General features: G+C 31.1%; 5 protein-coding genes across 7 annotated transcripts; 4 read left to right on the top strand and 1 right to left on the bottom strand.

Moving 5' to 3' along the window:
- Nucleotides 1–597: 597 nt before the first annotated feature.
- LOC108467978 (molybdopterin synthase catalytic subunit) lies at nt 598–2,676 on the top strand. 3 transcript variants are annotated; one of them, XM_017768822.2, is made up of 2 exons: nt 598–749; nt 1,825–2,676. In XM_017768822.2, the coding sequence occupies exon 2, from the start codon at nt 1,919–1,921 to the stop codon at nt 2,477–2,479; it is 561 nt and encodes a 186-aa protein (XP_017624311.1). In that variant the 5' UTR covers nt 598–749; nt 1,825–1,918; the 3' UTR covers nt 2,480–2,676. The 3 variants fall into 3 exon arrangements, with proteins under 3 accessions (XP_017624311.1, XP_017624310.1, XP_017624309.1); XM_017768821.2 differs by having other exon boundaries at nt 607–878; nt 1,780–2,676; XM_017768820.2 differs by having other exon boundaries at nt 608–878.
- Nucleotides 2,677–3,565: 889 nt separating this feature from the next.
- On the top strand, nt 3,566–8,682 carry LOC108468063 (uncharacterized). The gene is made up of 13 exons (XM_017768917.2): nt 3,566–3,744; nt 3,833–3,928; nt 4,034–4,111; nt 5,446–5,526; nt 5,777–5,996; nt 6,074–6,132; nt 6,890–6,939; nt 7,036–7,123; nt 7,212–7,472; nt 7,565–7,642; nt 7,736–7,840; nt 8,022–8,138; nt 8,257–8,682. The coding sequence occupies exons 1-13, from the start codon at nt 3,679–3,681 to the stop codon at nt 8,326–8,328; spliced, it is 1,371 nt and encodes a 456-aa protein (XP_017624406.1). The 5' UTR covers nt 3,566–3,678; the 3' UTR covers nt 8,329–8,682.
- A 2,904-nt stretch (nt 8,683–11,586) lies between these two features.
- Nucleotides 11,587–12,648, top strand: LOC128279457 (disease resistance protein Pik-1-like). The gene is made up of 3 exons (XM_053018382.1): nt 11,587–11,764; nt 11,920–11,999; nt 12,306–12,648. Exons 1-3 carry the CDS (start codon nt 11,759–11,761, stop codon nt 12,445–12,447), a joined length of 228 nt encoding a protein of 75 aa, XP_052874342.1. The 5' UTR covers nt 11,587–11,758; the 3' UTR covers nt 12,448–12,648.
- A 1,919-nt stretch (nt 12,649–14,567) lies between these two features.
- Nucleotides 14,568–15,912, top strand: LOC108469407 (heavy metal-associated isoprenylated plant protein 47-like). The gene is made up of 3 exons (XM_017770295.2): nt 14,568–14,714; nt 14,944–15,022; nt 15,527–15,912. The coding sequence occupies exons 1-3, from the start codon at nt 14,709–14,711 to the stop codon at nt 15,664–15,666; spliced, it is 225 nt and encodes a 74-aa protein (XP_017625784.1). The 5' UTR covers nt 14,568–14,708; the 3' UTR covers nt 15,667–15,912.
- A 997-nt stretch (nt 15,913–16,909) lies between these two features.
- LOC108469821 (protein DGS1, mitochondrial) lies at nt 16,910–23,327 on the bottom strand. Its single transcript, XM_017770878.2, has 14 exons — nt 22,909–23,327; nt 22,700–22,814; nt 21,564–21,767; nt 21,193–21,330; nt 20,897–21,058; nt 20,570–20,764; nt 20,338–20,438; nt 19,684–19,773; nt 19,227–19,299; nt 19,122–19,150; nt 18,891–19,014; nt 18,393–18,503; nt 17,610–17,710; nt 16,910–17,485 (listed from the first exon to the last, which is right to left on the bottom strand). Exons 1-14 carry the CDS (start codon nt 23,133–23,135, stop codon nt 17,365–17,367), a joined length of 1,791 nt encoding a protein of 596 aa, XP_017626367.1. The 5' UTR covers nt 23,136–23,327; the 3' UTR covers nt 16,910–17,364.
- Nucleotides 23,328–24,148: the final 821 nt, after the last annotated feature.

Here is a 24,148-nt window from a genome sequence, read left to right as displayed (position 1 = left end):
ATTTTAAATATTTAGTTAAAAATAATTACTCAACGCGAAGTGTGAGTAGAAATCCATTTTAATAAATGTAATGTTTTAAATAAAAAACATATTTTTAATTCATCATATTTAATAAACTTAATGTTTTTAAATAAAATTTATGTTTTTAATTATTCATATTGGCTTCTACATCAATATTTTAATAGAAATAGTTTAGATTAATTAATGATATTAGGATAAACTACAACTCAAATAGTTCAACTTAAAAAGTCGTAAAATTCAAAAACTCTTAAATTTGTCATGAAAATATTTAAATTTTTTTAATTAAGTCATTAAAATATTTGAAGTTTTTCATTTAAGTTTCTTAATTATTTGAAAATATTTAAGTTTTTGAATAATTGAGTGATTATTTTATGCTAATTTTAAAACATGCCATTATTAACTAATTGGTGCCCCAAAAATAAAATCGAATAGTCGGGTGATGATTTTGTAAATTTTTATAATTGAGTGACAAAATTAAAATTTACTAATAATTAAGTAATCATTTTGTAATTTTTTATAGTTGGATGAGTATTATTGCAATTTACCCATGAATTTGAAATGGGGCTAAAATCTGAAACCTCTGTGATATTCAAATGAACTCAGCTCGGGGTTGAGGGTCAACGCTTTACCCTTCTCTCCATTTTTACCTTTTCTTTCAAAGTACAAAGCTACAAAATCAGCACAGTGAAATTCCCAAACAGAATCCATAAACTATAAGCATTTTAAAGGTGGGTTTTTGTTTTTATATATATATATATATCTGTGTGGCCATCTCTTATCGCTTCTTAGCGGTTACTCTCACCCATTTCGAAGAACCAAGCTTCCCCCCCCCCTTCCCAATCCCTTTTTATTTCAAGGTAATCTGATAAACTATTTTCTTTTCTTTTTTCGATTTTGTTTTCTAAATTTACGTTTTAATTCTTGATTTTTTCTGTTCTTCATTTCTGAAATTTTGCTGGAACCAAATTTCCATTGTTTGATATTTTTATTTTGCTGCTCTGGGTTTTTTTCCCCCTTAATTTTTTTACGTATTTTCTTTGTTAATTCCATTGATTTTAGTTAAGTTAGAGCTGAATTTGTCGTTGCTTTTAATCTAATTGTACCTATGTTTGATTCCTTTTTCGCCTTTGGTATTGAAATTCCCCTCTTTCTAGGGATTTGATGTTCTTGTTGGATTAATGTTCTGGCTATGAATAATTTCTTGTGTTAACCTTTGGAATTATTACAATGCATAGTATTTACTGTAAAATCTAAACCTAAAGACCTCAACCCTGAGATTCAGCTTAGAACTCATTAACTACTCTGCTCTATTATTTGCAATCCATCTGATCATTTGGTATTATTATAGAGTTATGATTATCTATCTTATTCAGATTTGTGATTAAGCCAAAGCCTCATTTGGTAATCGGTTTTTAATTTGCAGTCTGTCTGATCATTTCATGTACATGTCATTTTGGGTTTAAGTTTGAGGCTCGGTTTTTCGGGTCAACTCATTCCAGGTTATGGTCACTCAGTTTCTGGTCATTTTGGGATTGAGTTGTTTCAACTTGGTTTTGTGACAGTTTGGGTTCGGTTGGATGGGTTTGGGGTGTTAATTTTTTATGGTCTAATCGGATTAGGTCAAGTTTGGATTTGGATTGATCGTATTGGATTTTCGATTCGAGTCGGAATTAACAGGTCTAATCTGAAATTGCTAGAATCTTATTTCACTTTTGTTGTTAGTTTATTTGTGACATTGTTCCTTTTTGGTTTTGGCAGAATTCATTCCATTTGACATTGCATTGTTTTTGATTCAATGTCTAGATTGCATTCACCACCATTGGGATTCTCTTAATTTCTGTCCTGAACAAAAGACTGGTTCAGCCTCGGGATAGCCGTCAAAGTGCCGAAAACAGCGATGAACTCCGAGGAGAAAACTCTTGTCGAAATCATAGACGACAATAACCAGATCGACCTTGCCAAGTACATAAACTATGTAAGTGCCCCTCAAGCTGGCGCCATAGCTACGTTTTCTGGCACAACACGCGACACTTTTGAAGGCAAAACAGTAGTGGAGCTAAGATACGAAGCATACGTATCGATGGCAATCAAGAACCTCAAGTCTATTTGTTCCGCTGCTAGATCATCCTGGGATCTCCATTCTATTGCGGTTGCACACCGTTTAGGCATAGTTCCAGTAGGAGAAACAAGTGTGTTTGTTGTCGTATCGGCTACTCACCGTGCTGATGCCCTAGACGCGTGTAAGTTTTTGATTGACGAGTTAAAGGCATCTGTTCCAATATGGAAGAAAGAGGTTTATTCTGATGGAGAGGTTTGGAAGGAGAATCCGGAATTTCTCGAGCGGAGGTTGGAACTCGGCAAGGATGGTGGCTGTTGCCGAAGGAAGATCGAGACCGCGGCACATGATAAAAAGAGTTGTTGCAAACCAAAGGTGAAGGTGGAAGAAGCAATAGATTGAACTCGGAGTTTAATTCGGTTCGTGTTGTCATTAAGGCATGATCCTCATTGTATCGATATCGGTTGTACCGCTCAGGAAAAAACCGAATTAGTATCGAAGTTGACCCAGTTCGGTTTTTTTCGTCCATCTTAATATGTATGGAATTGTATCTAATTGCTGTCTTTTTATAATATTTTCTCTTTTCTATGGGTTCATAATTTTTTTTATCAAATCGTTTATATTTTCAAAATTTTATTCAAAAATAAAAATATGTTTATTAAATTAAGTTATAATTCAACTAATAATAATGCATTATTTTTTATAAATATTTACTTTTTATAGTTAGTTTTCTTTAATATAAAATATTTATAGTTTTGAATTTTGCATAATTTTATTGAGCAAGTTAATGGATATGAAATTATTACATAACAATTTATTTAAAAAAACAATATTTCTTTTATTTTTAATAAGGAGAGGAAGTAGAAGTGTTTACAAGCTAAGTCGAGCCGACCCGAAACATAAAATTTCTATTCAAATCAAGCTCAAGTCAAGACGAGTCTAAATGTAGGCATTTTGACCCATGAACAAATTTTAGAAGAAATTTTATTTTGTTATTAAATTATAAGCTCGGTCAATAATATTAAAAATGTAAGTTCAAGGCTAATTAAAACAAAAAAAAATCAATTAAAAATAAGTTTAATATACTATTTGGTACTTTTTTTTTCTCAATTTAGTACTTAAGTTTGGCTTCAACGTTTAATTTGATACCTAAACCAAATGATATCATTTGGTCTAATGAATATTTGACACGTGTGTTCTAGTAAAAATAACATAAGTACTTAATTAGGACAAAAAAAGTACTTTAGGCACCAAATTGAACATTAAAAATGCTTAATCGGAACAAAAAAAACACTCTAGTATCAAATTGGAAAAAAAAATCAAGCACCATTTTGAATATAGAAGCTAAACTCAGGTACCAAATCGGAACAAAAAACTCAAGTACCAAATTGAATATTGGAGCCAAAGTCAAGGTATAAAATATTATATTAACCCTAAAAATCTAATGAAATCTAAATCTAAAATAAAATCGAAAATATATTATTTTCCATTCGTATGTTTAACAAAATATATTCATAGATTCACCAAAACCCCACGAAAAACCCACCATATAAATATACATACACATATACGTACACATATATTTCTCTTTGAAACTGGCAATGGATTTTCAAGTAGTGGTTTTAGCCGGTGGCAATTCAAAGAATCTAACTCCCCTTGTTTCCAAGGTTTTTTTTTTTTTTTTTGGCTTTCATTATCTAATACCCAATTCATAATTTCATTGATTTAAATTTTTTTTTCGTGAATTTGTTGCAGGAATTGCCTAAACCGCTGCTTCCGGTGGCTAACTGCCCTGTTCTTAACTACGTTTTGCACCAATTGGAACAAAGCAACCTTAAAGATCTAATTGTTGTAAGAAATAAAAAAAGGAATTCCGCTTTTTGTGTGATAGTTTAAAATTTATTTATGGTTTTAGGGTTTTTGATTTGAATTGTCTTGGGGGTGGTGAAAAAATAGGTGGTTGAAGGAGAAGATGCAGCTCTTTTCGTTGGTGCTTGGATTTCTGGGACTTTCATTGATCGTTTACATGTTGAGGTACTTAACACTTATCCTTTTTTTTTAAAACAATTTTATTTAAGGATTGTTTATAGAAACTATGCAACATTGTATTGCTTAATAAGTTGCTTTTTTTCTGTTTTAATGAATGTTATTTACTTGATTGGAACAAATGTAAAGTACAATTCAAGTTGTGAAATTTGATTTTGAGAAAAGGGGAGTGTTTACAATCTGTGTTACTCGCACTTGAGGTGAGGGTTGGATACAGGTGTGTGTCCGAGACTGTTATGCTCAGTTTTTTAGGTTTTCTTTTCCATATATTTGGAGAATCATACTCCTATCTATGTCCAAATATGTGTTGATACGGATGTTGGATATAGGTACTTTATGGAAAATTAAGAGTTGAAGTGTTGTAGATTGCAACTGGATCACCTGTAAAGGTATTTCAATATTTCTGATGATGGTAAAAGGATCATGGAGGCCCTGTACTAAGAGTCAAGTTGCATTTTGCCGTCTTTACCCAAAAAAAGAATAAATTAGTCCCTATACATTAAATCAAAGAGCAAATTAGTCCTTTTAATTAAAATTTCATCCTTTGCCATTGTTAAAAACTGGTATGGTTGACAGAATAACTAGACAAATACACATAGCATGTCACGTGCACCTCATGTTGATGCACGGGGACCAGTTTTTAACAATAGAAATGGATGAAATATTTAACAAAAGGAGTAGCTTGCTCTTTGATCTAACGTATAGGGACTAATTTATTCATTTTTTGAGTGGAGGGCAAAATGCAATCCAACTACTAGTACAAGAGCCTCTATGATACTTTTACCTTCTGATGATGCATAATATTCAGAAGCTGATTAGCATAGGAAACTATGGACATTCATCAACCATATTTCTTTTGGCTTTGGTAGAAAGGACCAAATATAGATGTAGTTAAATTTTGTGGAATGAGTTATAGTGCATGTTATTCCATATTTTTGAAATAGAGTTGCTTGAGCTCATTAACACTCATTTGTGTAGGATTTTTTAACTCATTTTAACTAAATTCTCATCAAGATTCAATACTAAGAACAAGTTTGAGACTTTTAACTCTTTCTCGAATAGGAAATCCATGGAAACCTACCATGCGTGTGTTTTGTTACACAATTGGCTGCATACTACATTCTAAGAAGGTTGCCTTTAACAATCACACCCGAAAAACTGCATTAGGGAAGCTTTTTTTTTTTTTTTTTTTTATGTGGTCTACTTAGAGACAATGGACAAGTTAATTATGTAAAAATAATGAACATGAAGTTTTTTAATGAAGACTACAATTTAGAGGAAGCTCATCCTTCTAATCAGTTTCCTCTTTTTTGATTTTGCAGATTGCTGCAGTCCCTGAGGATATTGGAACTGCTGGGGCACTTCGGGCAATCTCACATCACCTCACAGCAAAAGACATTTTGGTTAGTACTTGTTTTTCAACAGCCTCTCAGTTCCAAAACCAGGGGTGAAGCCTGGAAATTTTTTTTTTTTTTTGGGGGGGTGGGGGGAGTGCAATTTCACCATTATACTAACTTGTGATTTCCTAAAAACTAAAGGGACTATATAAGCAATTTTTCATTTTTGGGAGGCCAAGGTCACTGCCTGCCCCCCCTCCCTCTGCCCCTGTCCAAAATCAAGTAGTTTCTTTACAGCTGTCTCATGGCCATGCAGGTCGTGAGTGGTGATCTTGTTTCTGATGTTCCTCCTGGTGCTCTTGCTGCCACCCATAGGCGACATGATGCGGCAGTGACTACAATGCTTTGCTCTATTCCTGTTAGTGGACCTTTAGAGTCAGGATCCTCCGGAGGAAAAGATAAAGCCAAGAAACTAGGATGTTACAACATCATTGGACTGGACCCTAGCAAACAATTTTTATTACACATAGCTACGGGTTAGTTTCCATTGTTTTATTTATTTAACCTGCTACTTGTATTGGATCTTTATATAGAATCTCTTGATGCTTTATAGGAGCAGAAATTGAGAAAGATGCTCGAATTTCAAAGCGCATTCTCCATGCTGTAGGCCAGGTATTACTTTCCATCAATCCTTTTTCTTATTTTACGACTCATATGCAAGTGACGATGAATGCCTATATGGTGAAGTTGATTACTGATAGCATTGTGTGCTGCAACACACAAGTCTAGAGGCTCTGTTTCTTATATAGAAGGGGGTAAAAATATCATGGAGGCCTCTATACAAGGAGTCACGTTGCATTTTACCCCTTTTACTCAAAAAATGGCAAAATAGTCTCTGTACTTCAGATCAAAGAGCAAACTGGTCCTTCCGAAAAAGTTTTATCCATTTCTATTGTTAAAAACCAATCCCTGTACGGCAATATGAGGTACATATGGCATGCCACATGTTACTCTATGGTTATTCTATCAGCTAGTCAGTTTTTAACAGTACAAATAGATGAGATTGAAAATTTTAATAGAAATGACCAATTTGCTCTTTGATCTAATGTACAGGGACTAATTTACCTTTTTTTGAGTAGAGAAGCAAAATGCAATTTGACTCCTAGTACAGGGGCCTCCATAGTACTTTTGCCATAGGAAGGTCATCCTTTTTCCACCCATCTATTGATTTAAAGGCTACTGATGGCCAATAACTTAAAAGCTAAGCATCGACGTTCTAGTTAAACAATGGTGTGTTTTGTAATGTAGCTTATTGTGTTCGGTCTATCGTCTTATATTATAACTCTTGCATGTTGAAAATCCATCAAATGGATTAAAACTTGCTACATATTCTTTTTTTAACCTCGTTTTTGTTTTGTATTTTACATAGATGGAAATGCGATCTGATCTCATGGATGCTCATATGTATGCATTCAAGAGGTTGGTTCTATCCCTACTTGCTTCAAGATCAGCAGTGTCCTCGCCTTGTTTTACCCTTTATTTTTAATTACAATTCCGTGTCGTATTTCCACTTAGGTCTGTCCTGCAAGAAGTTTTAGACATAAAGGATACGTTTCAAAGCTTGAAAGAGGATGTAGTTCCTTATCTTGTCCGGAGCCAGCTGGTTAGAATCACTACATGTCTCAATATTCAAAGGCTACATGTTGATCTGGATAATCTAAATTTGTTCCTAATTCTTTTATAACTATCAGAAATCCGAGGCCTTACTAAATAGAACACCGCAAGGTGAAGAAAACAGTAACGAGAAGGTTAGTTCCCAGAACAATCAAGCATTCATCTCTCGAATCCTTGCTAACGCATCTACCCCAAGCTTTCACGGACTCTATTCTGAGAATCCCGATGGTTCTTCTTCTACTCGGAAAACCCATAAATGCTGTGTTTATATTGCAAGCAGCAGCAGTTATTGTGTGCGCTTAAATTCCATTCAAGCTTTTATGGACATAAATCGAGATGTGAGTCGTGTTTCACATTTTCACTTTTCTTATCTGCCACTGAACTTTTTTACTCCACTTTACAGTTGACTTTTTTCTCTATAATATTTCAGGTCACTGGTGATGCAGATCATCTGCTAAGTCCTAATAATATTATAGGTCCTTCACCGAAGCTCGGAACCAAAACTACTGTAAGCCTACTTCACCCATACAAATATTTATAATTATTTAAAAATCAGTTTGAATAAGAACCACCAATTATAATGATAATCTTTGGGGATTAGGTGGGGCCAAACTGTAGGCTGGGTGAAGGTTCGGAAATGGGTGACAAATGCCAAGTAAAACGGTCAATCATTGGTCGTCACTGCCGGATAGGTTCCCATGTGAAGGTACGATGATTTCTCCTATTAAATTAGGCAAGTAAGGTAAAGCAGAACGTAAATAAGGACGGTCTGTAAAACTTTGCTTACTACGATTATGTTATTTATGAAACTAAAAACAGCACGAACATTTCAAGCTTAGATAACCGTTCACTTTGTAACACAAATATTTGTTTCCATGCATATGCAGGTTGTCAATTCAGTTGTAATGAATCATGTTACCATCGGCGATGGCTGTATAATACAGGGCTCCGTGATTTGCAGCAACGTTCAGCTACAAGAGCGCGTTGTATTGAAAGATTGCCAAGTAATTCTCCAACACTCCTGCATAATTTTGCATACACGTCTCAAATCGAATCATTTTATCATATTTTTCATACTGTTTAGTATTTATAGTTGTGGTTATTGCATCTTGCTTCTTTTAGGTCGGGGCTGGTTTTGTTGTCACTGCCGGAAGTGAGTATAAGGCAGAATCTTTGGCTAAAAAGGAGAAATGAGTGAAAGCTGTATCCCTGAATTACTTAGAAAAAAAGAATGCCGGTCTCGACTCTTGACTCCCGGCCCGTCTCGTTTTTGCTTTCGAGACAGTACTTTTTCTGGAACTGCTGATGCTACATTGCTTGTGAAGGTAAGACCAATGTCTAATGAGCGTGTATTGTCCTGCTGCTCCCATTTTATTTGCTTTCTGAATAGATATTGTGTTGCTTATATATATATATATATATATATATCATGGACTTTGCCCTATGTATTTTTCATTCACTAGAGAATATATATACATAGACTAAGCCCAATTTTGGTCCTTTTTTTCTTAATATATGTTCAAATCTTTCTAGTCCTGGAAGGAACAACCCCATCATAGTTCTTTTGTTTTTTTCTTGGTTAAATTTTGCTATCAATCATTATACTTTGCAAAAGTTGTGGATTTAGTACTTAAATTTAATTTGGTCATTCTAGCCCTTAAATTTAATTTGGCCATTCTAGTCCTTGGTACTTTTTAAAATTTAATATTTCTGTCCTTACCAAACGGTAACCGTTAAATTCATTAAGTTTTGTTATATTTAAAATATGATGTAGCAAATATATTATCATGTGTAATATCATGTTAGGTTAATATTTTCACATATTACTCAATAAAATTCAATTAATGGATTAATGTTGTAATTCTTGTCAAGATTGAAATTTCAAAATTGGAAAAATATAGGGACTTAAAATGATCCAATTGAAAATATGGATTAAATCTACAAGGGTATGTGTAATATATGACTAGTAATTGAATTTAATCAAATAAATTTAATTGTTAATTTAATATTTAGAAAAGTATAGAGATTAAAATTGATCAATTTGAAAAGTATTAAGGGCTGAAATCGGTTGAATTAAAAATATATATGGATTAAATTTACAATTTTTACAAAGTATAGGGATTAATAGTAAATTTTTTTCTTTCTAAACTAGGGTTCAAAAAAATCTAAACTCACCCTAATCATTTTGGATTTTTTCTTTGTATCAATTCGACATTGATTGCTAGTCAACGGCATGAAGTATATTTAAAGCATAAAAAATAAATAAATTGTAAACACTAAATTTGTAAACAAATTGACGGACGAGATTACGTTTAAATACTAAGAATTTAATTGATACGATATTGATAATCTAATAACTCAATTAGAACTAATCCTATAGTACATAATTAAATTTAATTAATTTTAATTTTATATGATGTAATGATGAATGATTTATGTTTAAAGTAGTAAATAGTATTTTTGAAATTTTATATCAAATTTTATTTTTTCAAAAAACATGTTAAGAGCTCTAGATTATTATTATTTTTATTTACTTGATCAATAATGATATTTAAAATTTATTTTATTAAATAAATCTAAAATTAGAAAAAAAATATAAAATAAAATTGAACTATTATAAACCGTTCACAAAATCTAAACTTATCCTATTTTGGATTTTTAAGGGCTACAAGAGTTAAACTTATCCTATAGTTTACATGTTTTTTTTGTTTGTATCAATTCGACAGTAATTGTTGGTCAAATTTTGATATTTAAAACATAAAAAACAAATTGAGGGACGAGATTACGTTTAAATAGTTATTTATTTGCAATATTTAGAGTTAATACGTTAGATACAGATAGATCATATATTGTAAATTTTTTCTACTTTTCTTTTCTCAATTGGCCCCTCCTTTTATGATACGATATTGATAATTTAATAAATCAATTAAGACAATCCTATAATACATAAAATAATATTAAAATATTTAAGCAACATTTTTTTTTGAAATTAATAATTATCTATAATATAATAAAAAATGTAAATAATTTAAAACTAACCTATATAACCATATTAATATTTTTAACCCATAACACCAATTTAGATAAATACTTTATTTATCGATATTTAATTTTGGAATTTAAAAGTACAATATAGTGTAAATCATAATATAATCACAAGTACATCTCTGAACAATTATAAAATAAAATAAATTAAAATAAATATAAATCACAAATAAATTAAAAATCGAAATAATCCAAACTAAGAAAGAATATGTTGCAATTAATTTTTTTTTAAAATTTCATTATATTTTATTGCATTTTTAAATAATAAAGAAGAAGACTTAAGAGTTGACTTAAAAATACAGGGACTTGCTAGTGAAAAGGTCTAATTTTAAAAATAAATACGCGGCGGTGTTTAGGTACTTACGCGTCATGTTTATAAAATTAATTTAAATATTTTAAAATTTATTTATTTCAATTTTTTAAGGGATCGAGATAAGAATTATCTTTAATTATATTTAAAATTGGTGTTAATTAAAGAATTTAAATATATTTTTTCCTTTTTTATTATTACTTATAAATATATTCGGGATTTTTTTTAAAAAGTTTTTATATGAATATTCGAACATGGATTAAGAGTATAATCTCATAAATATATGAAAAATATTACGTGTATATATATAAATAAGAGACATATACGCATGTTGAACAAGATTTACTCTAAATTCGAGTAATATAAATTACTAGGATGTAATATATTAGAAATCCCACTACACTACATGTGTGCGGACAGGTGTGAATTTAGAAAAAAAGTTTTGGAGTGGCTGGAATTGAACTGTAAATTTTTAGAAGTAAAATGTAATTTTATCATATATAATTTAAGATTTTATCGTTTTAGTAAAATATTAAACATGAACGGAACAATAATATTTAAAACATAGGTTCGTGTAATAATATTGAAATGTATAAACATATCAAAGTAAAACTTTCGTCGAAATAGTAAAGAAAAAAATTATAGATGTTGACGGCATAGGTTCAAATCTTTACTATATGTAAAATTTTCACTGAATTTATTGAAAGAATAAAAATATAAAGTATCCTCGTAATATTTATATATAGAAATAAATTTTCATAATTTTTAAACTAAGTTAATGACTCGTGACATTAACTCAATCAAAGGTTTAAATATTAGTATAAATATTAACTCTTTAAAGTTAAAAATATAAAATTCTTCATAAATCACAAAAGTTTATTTGTAATAATTATTAAAACTCCTGTCCAACACCTAGATAATACGAGTTCAAACCCTTTCTTCCTCTTCACTTCCTCTTCCCCTCCTCTCCCCTTCTATGAATGGTAGATTAGGTAGACTATAGTTGTGTGAACATAAGTTAAAAAACTTGTAAAAGAAGGTGTTAGGAAATGGGGAGAAAATGACATGAAAATTCCCTTTTTTGTTATAAAAAATGGAAGGAAACTTGATGACTAAGTTGTGGAATTTCCTGATATAGATACATACATACACATGTATCACTATATAAATGGGATTCTTGCATCTTCAGTCATCTTCATAGCTCACTTTATTATCTTCATAATATATATATATATATTATCTTTGGGTGTTTAGAGAAGCAAATCAAATATGAAGGTAAAGTGTATATATATATATATGTGTGTGTCTTTTATGCATAAAATACTGTATTTTTTAATTATATATATATATATATATATATGACATGACACTCATGTCTAAATCGAAGTAAACGTTAAAATTCATGTTTTTTTTTTTGGTTTGGGAAGCAGCAAAAGGTGGTGTTGAAGGTAGCTATGAAGTGCCAAAAATGCAGGACTCAATCCCTCAAGGTGGCTGCAGAACAACAAGGTAAGTTATTATTATTTTTTAAATATTAACAAATTGGTCCTTAACCTATACCTCAATTCTCAATTTAATATTTAAGTTATCGAGTTTATCTTAGTTTACCCCAAAATAATGCTATCCATGTTCTTATTAAATATCGTAATTATTTGAAATAAAACGAGATAAAATGACAGTTTAAATATCATTTCTGATCGAAGTATAGTTTTGGGGTCAATTTGTTAATAAAGTATTTTCAATTGTTATTATTTGAGATTATATATGAAGTAAATAATTGGGAAATTATACATACATATATATAAATATATAACAGGGTAAGCTCTGTTGGATTAGAAGGCAATGAAAAAGAGAAAGTGGTGGTGATTGGAGATGGAATTGATGTTGTCAAATTAACTACAATTTTGAGGAAGAAAGTTGGAACTACTGAAATTATCAGTTTGGCTGAGCAGAAATAATTTTTTTTTTAAATTTTTTAATCCATATATTCATGTTGTATTCATGTTAAAATATCGGATAATATCATGTTTTGATTAGTATTGATAAGTACAATGAGAGTTTTGTTCTCGAAATTTGATGGTTTGTATGTTGTTGTATTGTAGATCCGAATGTATTTTAATTATCAATTTTATATATTTTTTATTGACTAAACGATATAATACTGAGTTCGATTCTATCTATTTTTCATGTTATAATTTCTATTCAATGACGAAACCAAGATAGGAGGCGAGGTCTTGACTCTTTTGATTAAATAAAGAAATAATTTATTTTAAAAATTAAATTATTCAATTTAAACCTTTTTGGCTTTTGAATGAATGAAAATTTTATATTTTGGACCTAAAAAATAATAATTCAATTTAATCTTTTTTTAACATAATTTTTAGCTTTGGTTTTTTTTAAAATTTTATAATTCTATCTCAACCGTTCTTTGATAAAATTCTCGATTTCATCGATGTTCTTATTCAATGTTATTTTTTCTCCAATTTTTGTTTTCTTTTAATAAGGAATCAACATTGTAAATACGGAAATTGAACTTCTAAACTATTAAATATCATCTTTTAAATTGTATGAATTAATTAAATTAAATCCTAAAATCGAGATTCATATATTAGAATTTATGTGTTAATCATTTTTAATTAATAAGTTATATATATAAATTGGATTCTCTTTGTCCCATTTCATACCCAAGGGATTTTATTAAACAATAAGGTCCAAAGTCTAAATTGGTATCGTATCAATGTTGATGTGCCATCCACGTATATGCAATGTCAGTAAGGTTAAAAAAATATAATTTTCTTCATTAATTTTGTGATAATTTGATAAAAAAGCAAATTCAAGTGTTAAAAAAGACGAAAAATTAAATAGAGGACTAAAATGACTTTTTCATAAAGTTAAAAGGCTAAAAACTCATTATACCTTTAAATTATTTAATGATCGGACTTAAAAATTTGACTATACTTTTTTATAAACAAAAACTTGACTTTGAAAATTTTTCATTTTCTTGATTATAATTTGTCTCATTTGTTGTTTGTGTTCTTTTATTCCACAAAATCACTATGCATTAAAATGGACAGGTTACTGAAAAGGGTAGAATTAAAAAAATAATTAAACAAGATTTATCTAAGAAAATAATATTTTAAACAAGATTCGTAATTCAAGTTTAGAAACTATTAATTTGATTGGCATGATATTGTTACTAATACAGAAAAAAAGACTTGGGTTGAAGCCTACGGACTATGGGTAATTTTAGGTATTATGTCAAAAAGAACAGATATGATCAGAACTGTTAAAAACAAAAAAACTATTTTCATATTCATATGGGTAAACTACACCCAATGTCACTAAACTATTAGTGAGTTTATATTTTGGCCATTTAATTTCAAAAGGTTACAAAATGGTCATTGAACTAATCAAAAGCTTTATTTAAGTTACTGAGTTGTTAAGTTTTTTTTAAAAAAAAAATTGATCTAGCGAGCTCCAAACAATAATTTGATCAGGATGAGCATCCAATGACAAGTAAAAAAGCATACATTATATTCAAGTCAATCTAACAATCAGTGTCAGAGATAAAAAAAAAAAAAGAAAAAAGAAAGCTGTTTGAATTTTGATTCGCAGATTCATGATGTTCAAAACTGTTTTATAAAAAAAAATTGGAATGTATAAAAAAAGGGAAAAAAGAGCTTTCTATTGGTACAAGTGGTACGAACATGGAAGGCTATATAGCAATAATTTTAATAACCAAATAACTTAAATGAAAACTTTCAAATAATTCAATAATCATTTTGTAACTTTTTGAAGTTAAGTTATCAAAACGTAAATTTACTAATAATTATATATATAAACGAATACACCCATGTTGAATCATACTCATATTCTATATCCGTATCCAATATTCACTCTAAACCCGAATAATATAATTTATTATATAAAATAAATACATACATATATTTTTTTAGAAATTGATTGAATGGGTTAATTGTGAACATAACAAATAACTTGTAAAAGAAGGTGTTGGGACCTGGGACTGTTTTTTTCCTTGGTAATTTATGGCATTATATTCATAACAATGAAAAGGAAACTTCTAGGCTATGTCATATGAAATTTCATCGTCATCATCATCATCATATATATATATATATATGAGGTTGTTGCATGTGAATTATGTGATAAACCATATATTTTCTTTGGGTGTTAGTGAAGAAGAAGAAAGAAACCAAATATGAAGGTAATTTTTTTTTTTTATGGATTCCATCATTTGAGTTTCATTATATTATTGATATTTAGTTTTGTTGCTCTAATTTTTTTAAATAATTTAAATTATTCTTTTAATTTCATGAAAAATATTAAAAATATCGTCATCGAATGATATAATTTTATCTGACACTCACGTTTAAATCGAGATAAAATTGATATTTAGGGCTAAAATTCATGTTCTTTTTTATGTTTGGATACAGCAAAAGGTGGTGTTTAAGGTGGCTATGAACTGTGAAAAATGCAGGAGTGAGGCCCTTAAAGTGGCTGCAGGACAAGCAGGTAAGTTGAATTTTTTTAAAAATATTAGCAAATTGATCCTTAAGCTATACCTCAATTCTCAATTTGATACAATTTTTTTATTATTATCAAAAGTGGTACTTAAATTATCAAGTTTACCCCAAAACAATACTATGCACGTTTTTATTAGATATTACCCTTATTAATTTATATATTTTTATGAGAGATAAAATGCAATTTTACTCTTGTATTAGCTTAAATCTTTATGGTTTTCAAAGGGCCAAACTATAATTTTATCATATATTAACTTAAGATTTTATAAAATTTTGAAGTCTAAAGCAACAAATTCTCATTTTAGGAGAGGCCAAACTTTGCCAGCCTCCTCCTCTCGCCATTGCTTTGAAGACAAAACATAGTTTAGATATCAATTTTACTCAATTTTTTTTTAAAATTAAAATATAGTTTAAGATTCAATTTATTAATAATTGTTACTATTTTGTTTCATTTGAGATAATGAAGTGAATCATTATATATATATATATACAGGGGTAGACTCTGTTGCATTGGATGGTAAGGAGAAAGAGAAAGTGGTGGTGATTGGAGATTTTGATGCAGTCAAGTTGACAAATAATTTGAGGAAGAAAGTTGGAGCTACTGAAATTCTCACTTTGGGAAAGCAAAACTAATTTAAGGAAGAAAGTTGGAGCTACTGAAATTCTCAATTTAGGAAACAGGACTAAATAAATCTCAGCTTTTTATTATTAATTTTTTAATTATGTATATGTTATGTTATATTTCATATCATATTTAGTCGTGTTTTATTTAGTGTAAGTTTAGATGGGCGGTGCATTTACCTGAGGTTAGTGTAAAAATAATGGCGACAGTGAAATTAGATACTGTAGTGATATGAGATAAAAAATAAGTTAAACGCACCGCACTGTACATCTAAACCCATACTTAATATTGATATGTTCAACTTTTTTTCCAAAAATATATACTTAATAAGAAAATATTTAAAAAAATAGATTTAGACAAAAAAGTTTAGATCACACAATTATAATGTGAAATATTTTTTGAAATTATAGGTAAAAAGATCTCTCCAATCTCTCTCAATTTCGATATTAAGCAAATTGATCCCTGAAAAAAGAGGGAATAATTTAATCTTTGTCAATTTCGAAAGTGAGAAAGTAAGGACAATTAATCATAATATTAATGTTTTTCTTCAATTTTACATAAATTTGACTCAGTATAATAAAAATTTAACTCTCATAATTTACACATTCTATCAATTTGATCATGATTTAACAAATTTGAATTGAAGTTTATACATATACATAAAACATCGATTTTGATTCAATTGTATACATCTAATAAAATGGATACGTATATTTATTTTCATATTGAATTAATATAATTATTTCTGTATGCAATGATGCTAATTCTATAAAGTTGCAGAAAATCAAAGTTCAACATTGAACGTTGAATCAAAATTCATGAACAGTTTTGATATTAAATTTTCTTTCAATTTCTCGCTTACCAAACAGAGTAAAATTTCCCAACCCACGTCTCTTCTCTCTTACCAAACAAAAGGTTTTCTCTCTCCTACCATACCAAAAAGTAATAAATTTCCCAACCATCTTTTTCTTCCTCGGTGTAAACATATTAAATTATTCTTCCTCGGTGTAAAAATACTAAATTATTCTTCCTCGGTATAAACATACTAAATTACTGTTTAGGGGAAAATGTCCTTCCAATTTTTATGGTTAGACCCAAAAATTTTTTTCAATGGTTTGGCCCTTTCCAAGTAGACTTTTAAAATATATTCAAGTATTTTATCTATTTGATATATTCTTACAGAAAAAAAATACATTAAAAAAGTTAAATCTTGAAGAAAGCATGCATGGAAATACGAAATAGCAAGTATGAAAAAGGCAAAATCTATGTTTTTCCGACTCTTTATTTCTCTTGAAGTATCTGTGCCTATAACCCATTTTAGACACATTTAAATATGGCACAGAAATATGGATTCCTAAAAACCTTCCAAACACATAAAAAGACTTGGACAAAATGAAACATACCCGAGCTGGACATGTATCCGTATCTAACATTCACATCCAAATCCGAGTACATAAGGCAAATTGGCAACGAACCTTACCTGTGTATAACCTCAGATCAAAATTAAGCAATGCCCTACAAAATTTCATGCAGACAGCAATTCGAAAATGCCAGGGAAGTGTTGCACTTGCAGTTACTTTTTTCCGCTGTAGTTTTCCGACTACTAGGATATGGTAAAATTCTGCTTATACAACAAGAATAAAGCAACGGAAAAGGAATTTAAGATCGAGGCCTCTTTTTTCCCCCTTTTTCGAACTAAAGGTAATGATCTATTGGCGTTTTAGGGAAGGAAGCAAACAATCGTAAACGCGTTCCATTCGTGCCGTCACAATTAGCTTGTATGAAGTTTGAAGACCAGGCCTTCCTAAATCAATTATATCCTGTTTCAAGCTGCAGAATTTTATAATTGGTTAGTTGCTATCTTGAGTTCATTATCTTAACACAGAAAGTCAAAACGAGATGGGCAAAGTAATTTAGCTTTTAAGTCAGTTAAGAAACAGAAGAATCAACTAACCATTGCCATTCACCGGTCGCCTTTGCATGTCTTCTGACAGCATGGTATAAACGGTCTAGACAATAAATCAACAACCCGAACATGCATTGTGCATCATTTTCCTGTGAAAGAGCATTATATATGTCATATTATTTTCACCCTTTGGAACATAGATGTAGGTGAGTGGTATGTGTGGTGTTGAGTCGAAGCAAATTCCTTTGGCTTTAGTCACAAAAGCAGTATTCTAATCTGTCTCGAGAGAGACCGAATTCAGCATAGTAAAAGTAAATACAGCTTTTGGACCAAATAAAGGTTCTTCTAACAGATCAAACTTCTTTCTTGGCGCCTAATCTACAGAAATACAAATGCACAAACATATCGAGCATATGAAATCATGCAGGGTAACATATGATATACTGATACTGAGAGAAGGGTTGATGGGAAAAGGGGGAGGATGAAGATGCTTTTAGAAAACGAAAACAAAATAAACATACGGAGCAATGGTAACAAGAAAGGTGCTTCCAGTTCTCTCCAGTTAGTGCCATTAAACAAGTAGAACTGAAGAAGTCAACTCCATATCTGACCCCACCTCAATACCATCAAAGCTACTTAGAACTTGTTCTCAGTTGAGAAAGCATATAAAGTCAAGATCTTATGATTTCCTACGAGTTCACATCTTGCAAATGGCTTGCTTAGAATCTAAATTTTATCAAGGCCCTTTCAGAAGAAGCCAATGTGGAAAGGGGAAAAAGGAGAAATTAATCACGACCATCCAAGAATTAAACCGAACGGTAAGGTTCTTACCAGCCCTTGGTCAAAGTAAGCCTGGAACTGCATAATTGTTTTCTCAATCTCCACAATAAGTAGCCTCCTCTGGATACGAGCAATTCTTCCTCTGCCTTCAGCTTTAGTATCCTGATTAGAATAACAAAACCAAATAATCAATTGTCTGACAAATACGAGAAAGGAAACAAGATTTGGTGATTAATAGGTATGCTTTTCTGCCCTGAGTGTATTTGTGTTTGGATGGCGGCTCAGGATCAGCCTCATTAAAACCTTATAATATTCCCTGAGAAGGTTCTACCTTGTGCAAATGCACTTTAATGGAACTTTAGCTTTAGCCAGTCATGACCAATATCAAAGGTATAATTGATAGTCAGGCACTATAAATTTGTATAACCATGTAAATAGTGCAATCGTTAAACCTAGCATATCATCCCTTCCTACACTGATCAACAAAATGGAATTTACTTTTAAAAAATTAACTAGATAACATATTGTATAGCCTTGAAGTGTTCCAACCTGTCTAAACCATGCACGCACGGCTACAATCAGACCAAGAGACAGAAAGAATGCTGGCAAGGCAGCTAGTATTGCAAAGTTTATTTCATTTGCTCTGAGAATCTGATCCAGTTCAAGCATTGCCCTAGTTCAATGATCATCGTAATGAGTAAGAACATTGAGAACTGAAATAAACCAGAAAACCGATAATATTTAAGCATCTATGTAGGAAAAAGTTGGCGTTGAACTTACATCTCAATATCGAGTTTCAACTTCTGCACCTGCAATGGCAAAAGCATGAGGTTATGCAACCAAAATAGAAGGCAGCATCGGCGTTGTAAAAATCATGAGCATTACCTGGATAAGCAGAGCACGGGCAAGCTCTCCGTGGAGAAGATTCTGGATAGGATGCACAAGTTCCTTTTCATATCTACATTAGAAATCCCAATGAAAGAGTTTGTTTCAAAGAAGAAATTTACCACATAAAGAGATATACACCATACAGTGGCAGTTCAATTAAAGCAATATATCAGATTAGCAATAGGAGGAACATATTTATTCTGGAAATTTCTGAAAGTATCATGAAAATGCAATCATCTAGAATGCAAGATTATTTCAGATGTATTGCGATTTATAAAAACTTACCATCACTAATCTCTTTGGTCTAAAGCATTTTTTTGTACCCGAAGCATTCGTAAATAAAAAAAATTCCAAACAAAAGATAAAGTTTAAATTTCACCCATACCATGTGCATCATAAGTCATAAAGTGCAAACATGATTTAGCATTGCCATGATATTAGAAAAAAGTAGTACCTTAACATAACTATCTCAAGCATTTCCTGATCTGATGCATTCTCTGGGAACGCTTCACCTTTTGTCTGCTCACTGAAGGCCAATAACATTCTGCAAACCATGAAAGCAATTGTGTTTAGAAAAAGCATTTGACATGGCTGTCAATGATATGGCAATTACCTTTGAACAAAAAGAACTTCATTATATCCAATCACCATAGAAAAAGAAAGAGATCAAATAGTGGAGCTGGAAGACAATCTAAAGACAAATAAAACAAATATCAAGCAACTTATATCTCCAGAAGAATCTTGATATCTCAAGCAAAGACTAAAGTAGTAAGTAAAAATCTTTTTTGTACATACAGAGGCCCATTGGGCCTTGAGCTACACAGCAGCCCTTCCTTTAGGCCTCACCCCCATCCCCATTTTCCTAAGGTTTAAAGAAATTCTAGTAATATGGTTAGGAGGATTAGGTATATTCTCAGAATTTCTGTCCTAATTCTAAATAATCTAGCAGCCTAAAACTCAGAACTTTGTTGTTTCACTAGCCGTGATTCGTGAATAGATGAGAAGTTAAAAAAGGGGTTGAAGAAATGAAAATCACATCCTGCAATTCCCGTGCTAGCTAATTTTAATTCAATATCCATGATGCAAACTGGGAGGAAGAAAATTTAACCTGTGGAGAGAATCGGAAGTCAACTTCACTTCCTCCATATCCATCACACCTTTCTGTCTTTTCTTAAACGTATCCAAAAGTTCATCTCTAATTGCCAAAAGCTGAAGATAAATTAACATCACTACAATCAGCTTCATTCTCAAGTATTCATGAAAATGGTAAATACAAGACATGCAAGAGAGAGATGTTAAAAAAAACAACTGAGCAATCAGATTAGCAAAGTGCAGTGTACCGGTTGCTCAACATGGTCATTAAAGAAGCTAACTGTTGACTCCTTTGCTTCACGAATCCAGATGTCAATGTCAGAACTTCCCATCAGATGGCTATGCCGTAGGAGCCAGAAAGAACAAACTGAAAGGCCAACTGCACCACATGTATACCGGATCCAGTAACGAGTTACATTACTTGGTTTTTGGTGTTTAGCTACCTAAGAGCATGGTAAGAAAATAAGCAACAAATCCAAAAATAAATTGAACATCAAATGCAAAAAACATGAATGAACAAGCCAGTAATCAGTTAATAACATAATGTCTAGTTTTATGACAAAAAGGACCATTACCATGAGAGCTAAGTAAGAGTCAAGTGCCTGGAGATTCGTACAAACCAAGTTGATAGCTTCCTTAATTTCAGAATTTGTCCATTGAGACTCTTCCTGACTGATTTCTGGCAATGTCTCAAATAGTAGAGGAAACGAATAGGTTCCTTCAACAGAAGAATCATTCTGCATAGTTTTTGTACATGAAAATTTGGGTAGAAGTTTTCAACAACCTAAGTTCTAATAATAGCAGCAAGTCTGAAATGCTCAGCAAAAGATTGAAAACATTGCAAAATAAATGCAACAAGAGAAATATATACCTGACGCAAAGCATGAAGATGGCCAATTGATGCGTCCAACTTAGAAAATAAGCCATTAAGAGTGTGCATTAGTGAGGAAAATGACTTCTCTGGATCTTCTGCTAACTCCTTTCCACATTTGTTAACTTCCACATAAAACTATTGAAGAAAACAAGAAATGAATCCTTGATTAATCACGTCTAACAAAACATAACAGTAGAGTTATCAAGCCTATAGAACTACTACATGCTTAATGTTATGTCTATCTATGGCTTTCGGAAAAGAGAGGGAGGAAAAAAGTAAGATTGTGAGTGTGTTAACATATGATGGGCTTCCTTATTACGGTAAGAGCATAACATGACAGTACAGAACTAGAAAAAGATGGAGCAAACCTGAGCCAGAAAAACAGCAAGTGAACACCTTAGGGAAGATAAGACAGCAATCCTTTCAGAGATGTACACAGATGAAGATTGGGAAAGATTTTGCATTGCTGATCCATTAGTGACAGCTTCACGCATGAGTTGAACTGATCCATTAACAAAAGCTCGTGGCCCTCTCTCGAAAATCATGAAGTAAACTTTCCTTGCATTAGATCCCTAAATATTTGTACAAAATTACATTAGTAAGTACAATGGGGCTGTTGTTATTGCTACTTGTATTTCATTTCTGGAAGTAGATGTGCTCAGGCAGTTAAAGCTGACCAAAAAAACCAATTCAAACAATGAAGGGTGGTACAATTTTGCCTTGCAAACCCATGTTGGATTCAATTTCAGTTCAATCTTATTGATTTCAGTTTGATGTAATATTTAGATATTTTTGACTTGGTAAAAGTACGATGGAGGCCCTTGTATTAGTATTCGGATTGCATTTTGCCCCCTCTACTAAAAGAAAGAGCAAAGTAGTCCTTATACGTTAGATCATCAAGCAAATTGCTCCTTCTGTTAAAAATTCCATCCATTTCTACCGTTAAAAATTAGTTTTTGTACGTCAGCATGAGGTACACATGGCACAACACATATTCACAATTTGGTTATTCTGTCAATTTTTTAACAGAAAGGACCAATTTTCACTTTGAACTAACATACAGGGTCGAATTTGCCAGTTTTGATAAGTAGAGGGGGCAAAATGCAATTTGACTCTTAGTATAAGGGCCTCCATGTTACTTTTACCATTTAACTTTGTTTTCTTTATTCATAATTAAAAACCATAAAGATTTGAATGGAATCAAATTTTATTTTTATAAGATCAAAATAAAATATTTTATTTCTAAATTAGCGAAAAGTTTCTTAAAAGTAACTTTAACAAAACCAAAGCAATGCAATTCAATTCAGGTCATTCAAATACGTAATTCGGTTTGATTTCAATTTGGTTACATTTTTCTTGCTATTGCTATTGCCATTGCAATAGAAAACAGTAAAAAGAAATTCAACATTTACTAAATGCAACACTAATCCTAACACAATTAATTCAAAGAAACAACTGCATATTTTAGAGAAATTCAAAATTAACTAAGTCATTAGTGCATTACCTCAGCTATAGATTGCCAAAATTGCAAATTCTCTTGAATTTTATGCAAATTTAAAATGAAACGATCCATTATATCGTTTAAAACTTCATAAATTCTCGATGCTTCTGATGCCGTCCTGGATATTAAAAAAAAAAAAACTATTAAGTTCGAAATTCATTTCTACTAACTAAGAAAAATGGAAATGAATAAACGGGGTGAAGGTCGTGTACCGAGTTGAGTTGACTGAGTTGGAAGGCAATGGGAGAGGGAGACCAGCTCTGCGTTTAGTAGAGATAGGAAGAAGCGTTTGGCGATAAAGATTTGAGATTTTCTCGAGAAAATTTGACGGAAAGGAAGGAAACAAAGAGGTGAATCGGTTGTTCAGATAATTGGAGTAAAATGAGATTAGGGTTTTAGCGTCCCTCGATGACTCGTTTCCTTCAGGTCTAGCTTCCATACTTGCCTCTTTTTTTTCCTTCTAACTCACTGAAATTACAGTGCTGAGTTGAATTTCAACTGAGTCAACCGATTCAAACTCGATGACTCGCTAGGTATGTTTCACAGCTGTTGACGACGAAGAAGAAAATACCCTTTTTTTCCTAGGAATTTATAACTTGCCTTTGTAAATTGGCTTAATTTCAAATTGACTGCCAAATTATATCGCTTTTCACATTTTGGTAATTACTATTTTTTTAAGAAATACTTAAACTATTAATTTCCATCATTTTACCGTATCAACATCCAATAAGAAAATGCCACGTCTTTTTTTAGTAAAACATAATGTATTCTATTAACAATTAAATGAAAATATTTTTGATCTATTAAAAAAAAAACTAAATTAGCATGGTTATTGCGTTTATCCTTGTACATCCACACGAAATCACATAGCATGGTTATTTCGTCAATCCTTGTACTCTTTGATTTAATATATAAAAATTAAATTATTTATTTTTTACTTAAATGAGATAAAATGTAATCTAACTCGATGCGTGTTAGCATATCAAGTAATAGTTAACTTAGTTTTAAATTGATTTTTATGTAATGAATGAACAACTTGGGTGATTTATAGCTACCATAGTTATACTCCAATTTTGCCAGCAATGTCTTTGATTGAATCAAGCATTTTAGAGTAGCTCATCAGTCATCATTTCGCACTGGATTCATTCATTTGATCGGCCTTTTGCAAATACTTCAAATGGATTTTTTTTTTTTAACATTTTTGCCCTTTTCCTGCTGTGAACGTAGGGTGCTCAAATTATATTTTGCCCACTCTATTAAAAAGATAAATAAATTAATTCATATACATAAGAGCAAATTGATTCTTTTTATTAAAAAATTTCATCCACTTGTACTTATCTGACCGACAAAATAAACAAATGTTCACATACAAAGACAAGTTTCTTTTAACGGAAGAACCAATTTGTTCTTTAATTTAAGATATAAAAATTAATTTACCCACTTTTTAAGAAA

The sequence above is a fragment of the Gossypium arboreum genome, chromosome 8 (genome assembly GCF_025698485.1).
Source record: "Gossypium arboreum isolate Shixiya-1 chromosome 8, ASM2569848v2, whole genome shotgun sequence".
Taxonomy (NCBI): Eukaryota; Viridiplantae; Streptophyta; class Magnoliopsida; order Malvales; family Malvaceae; genus Gossypium; species Gossypium arboreum.
The sequence above is the reverse complement of the archived record's forward strand: the minus strand, read 5'-3'. Positions and strand labels throughout refer to the sequence as shown.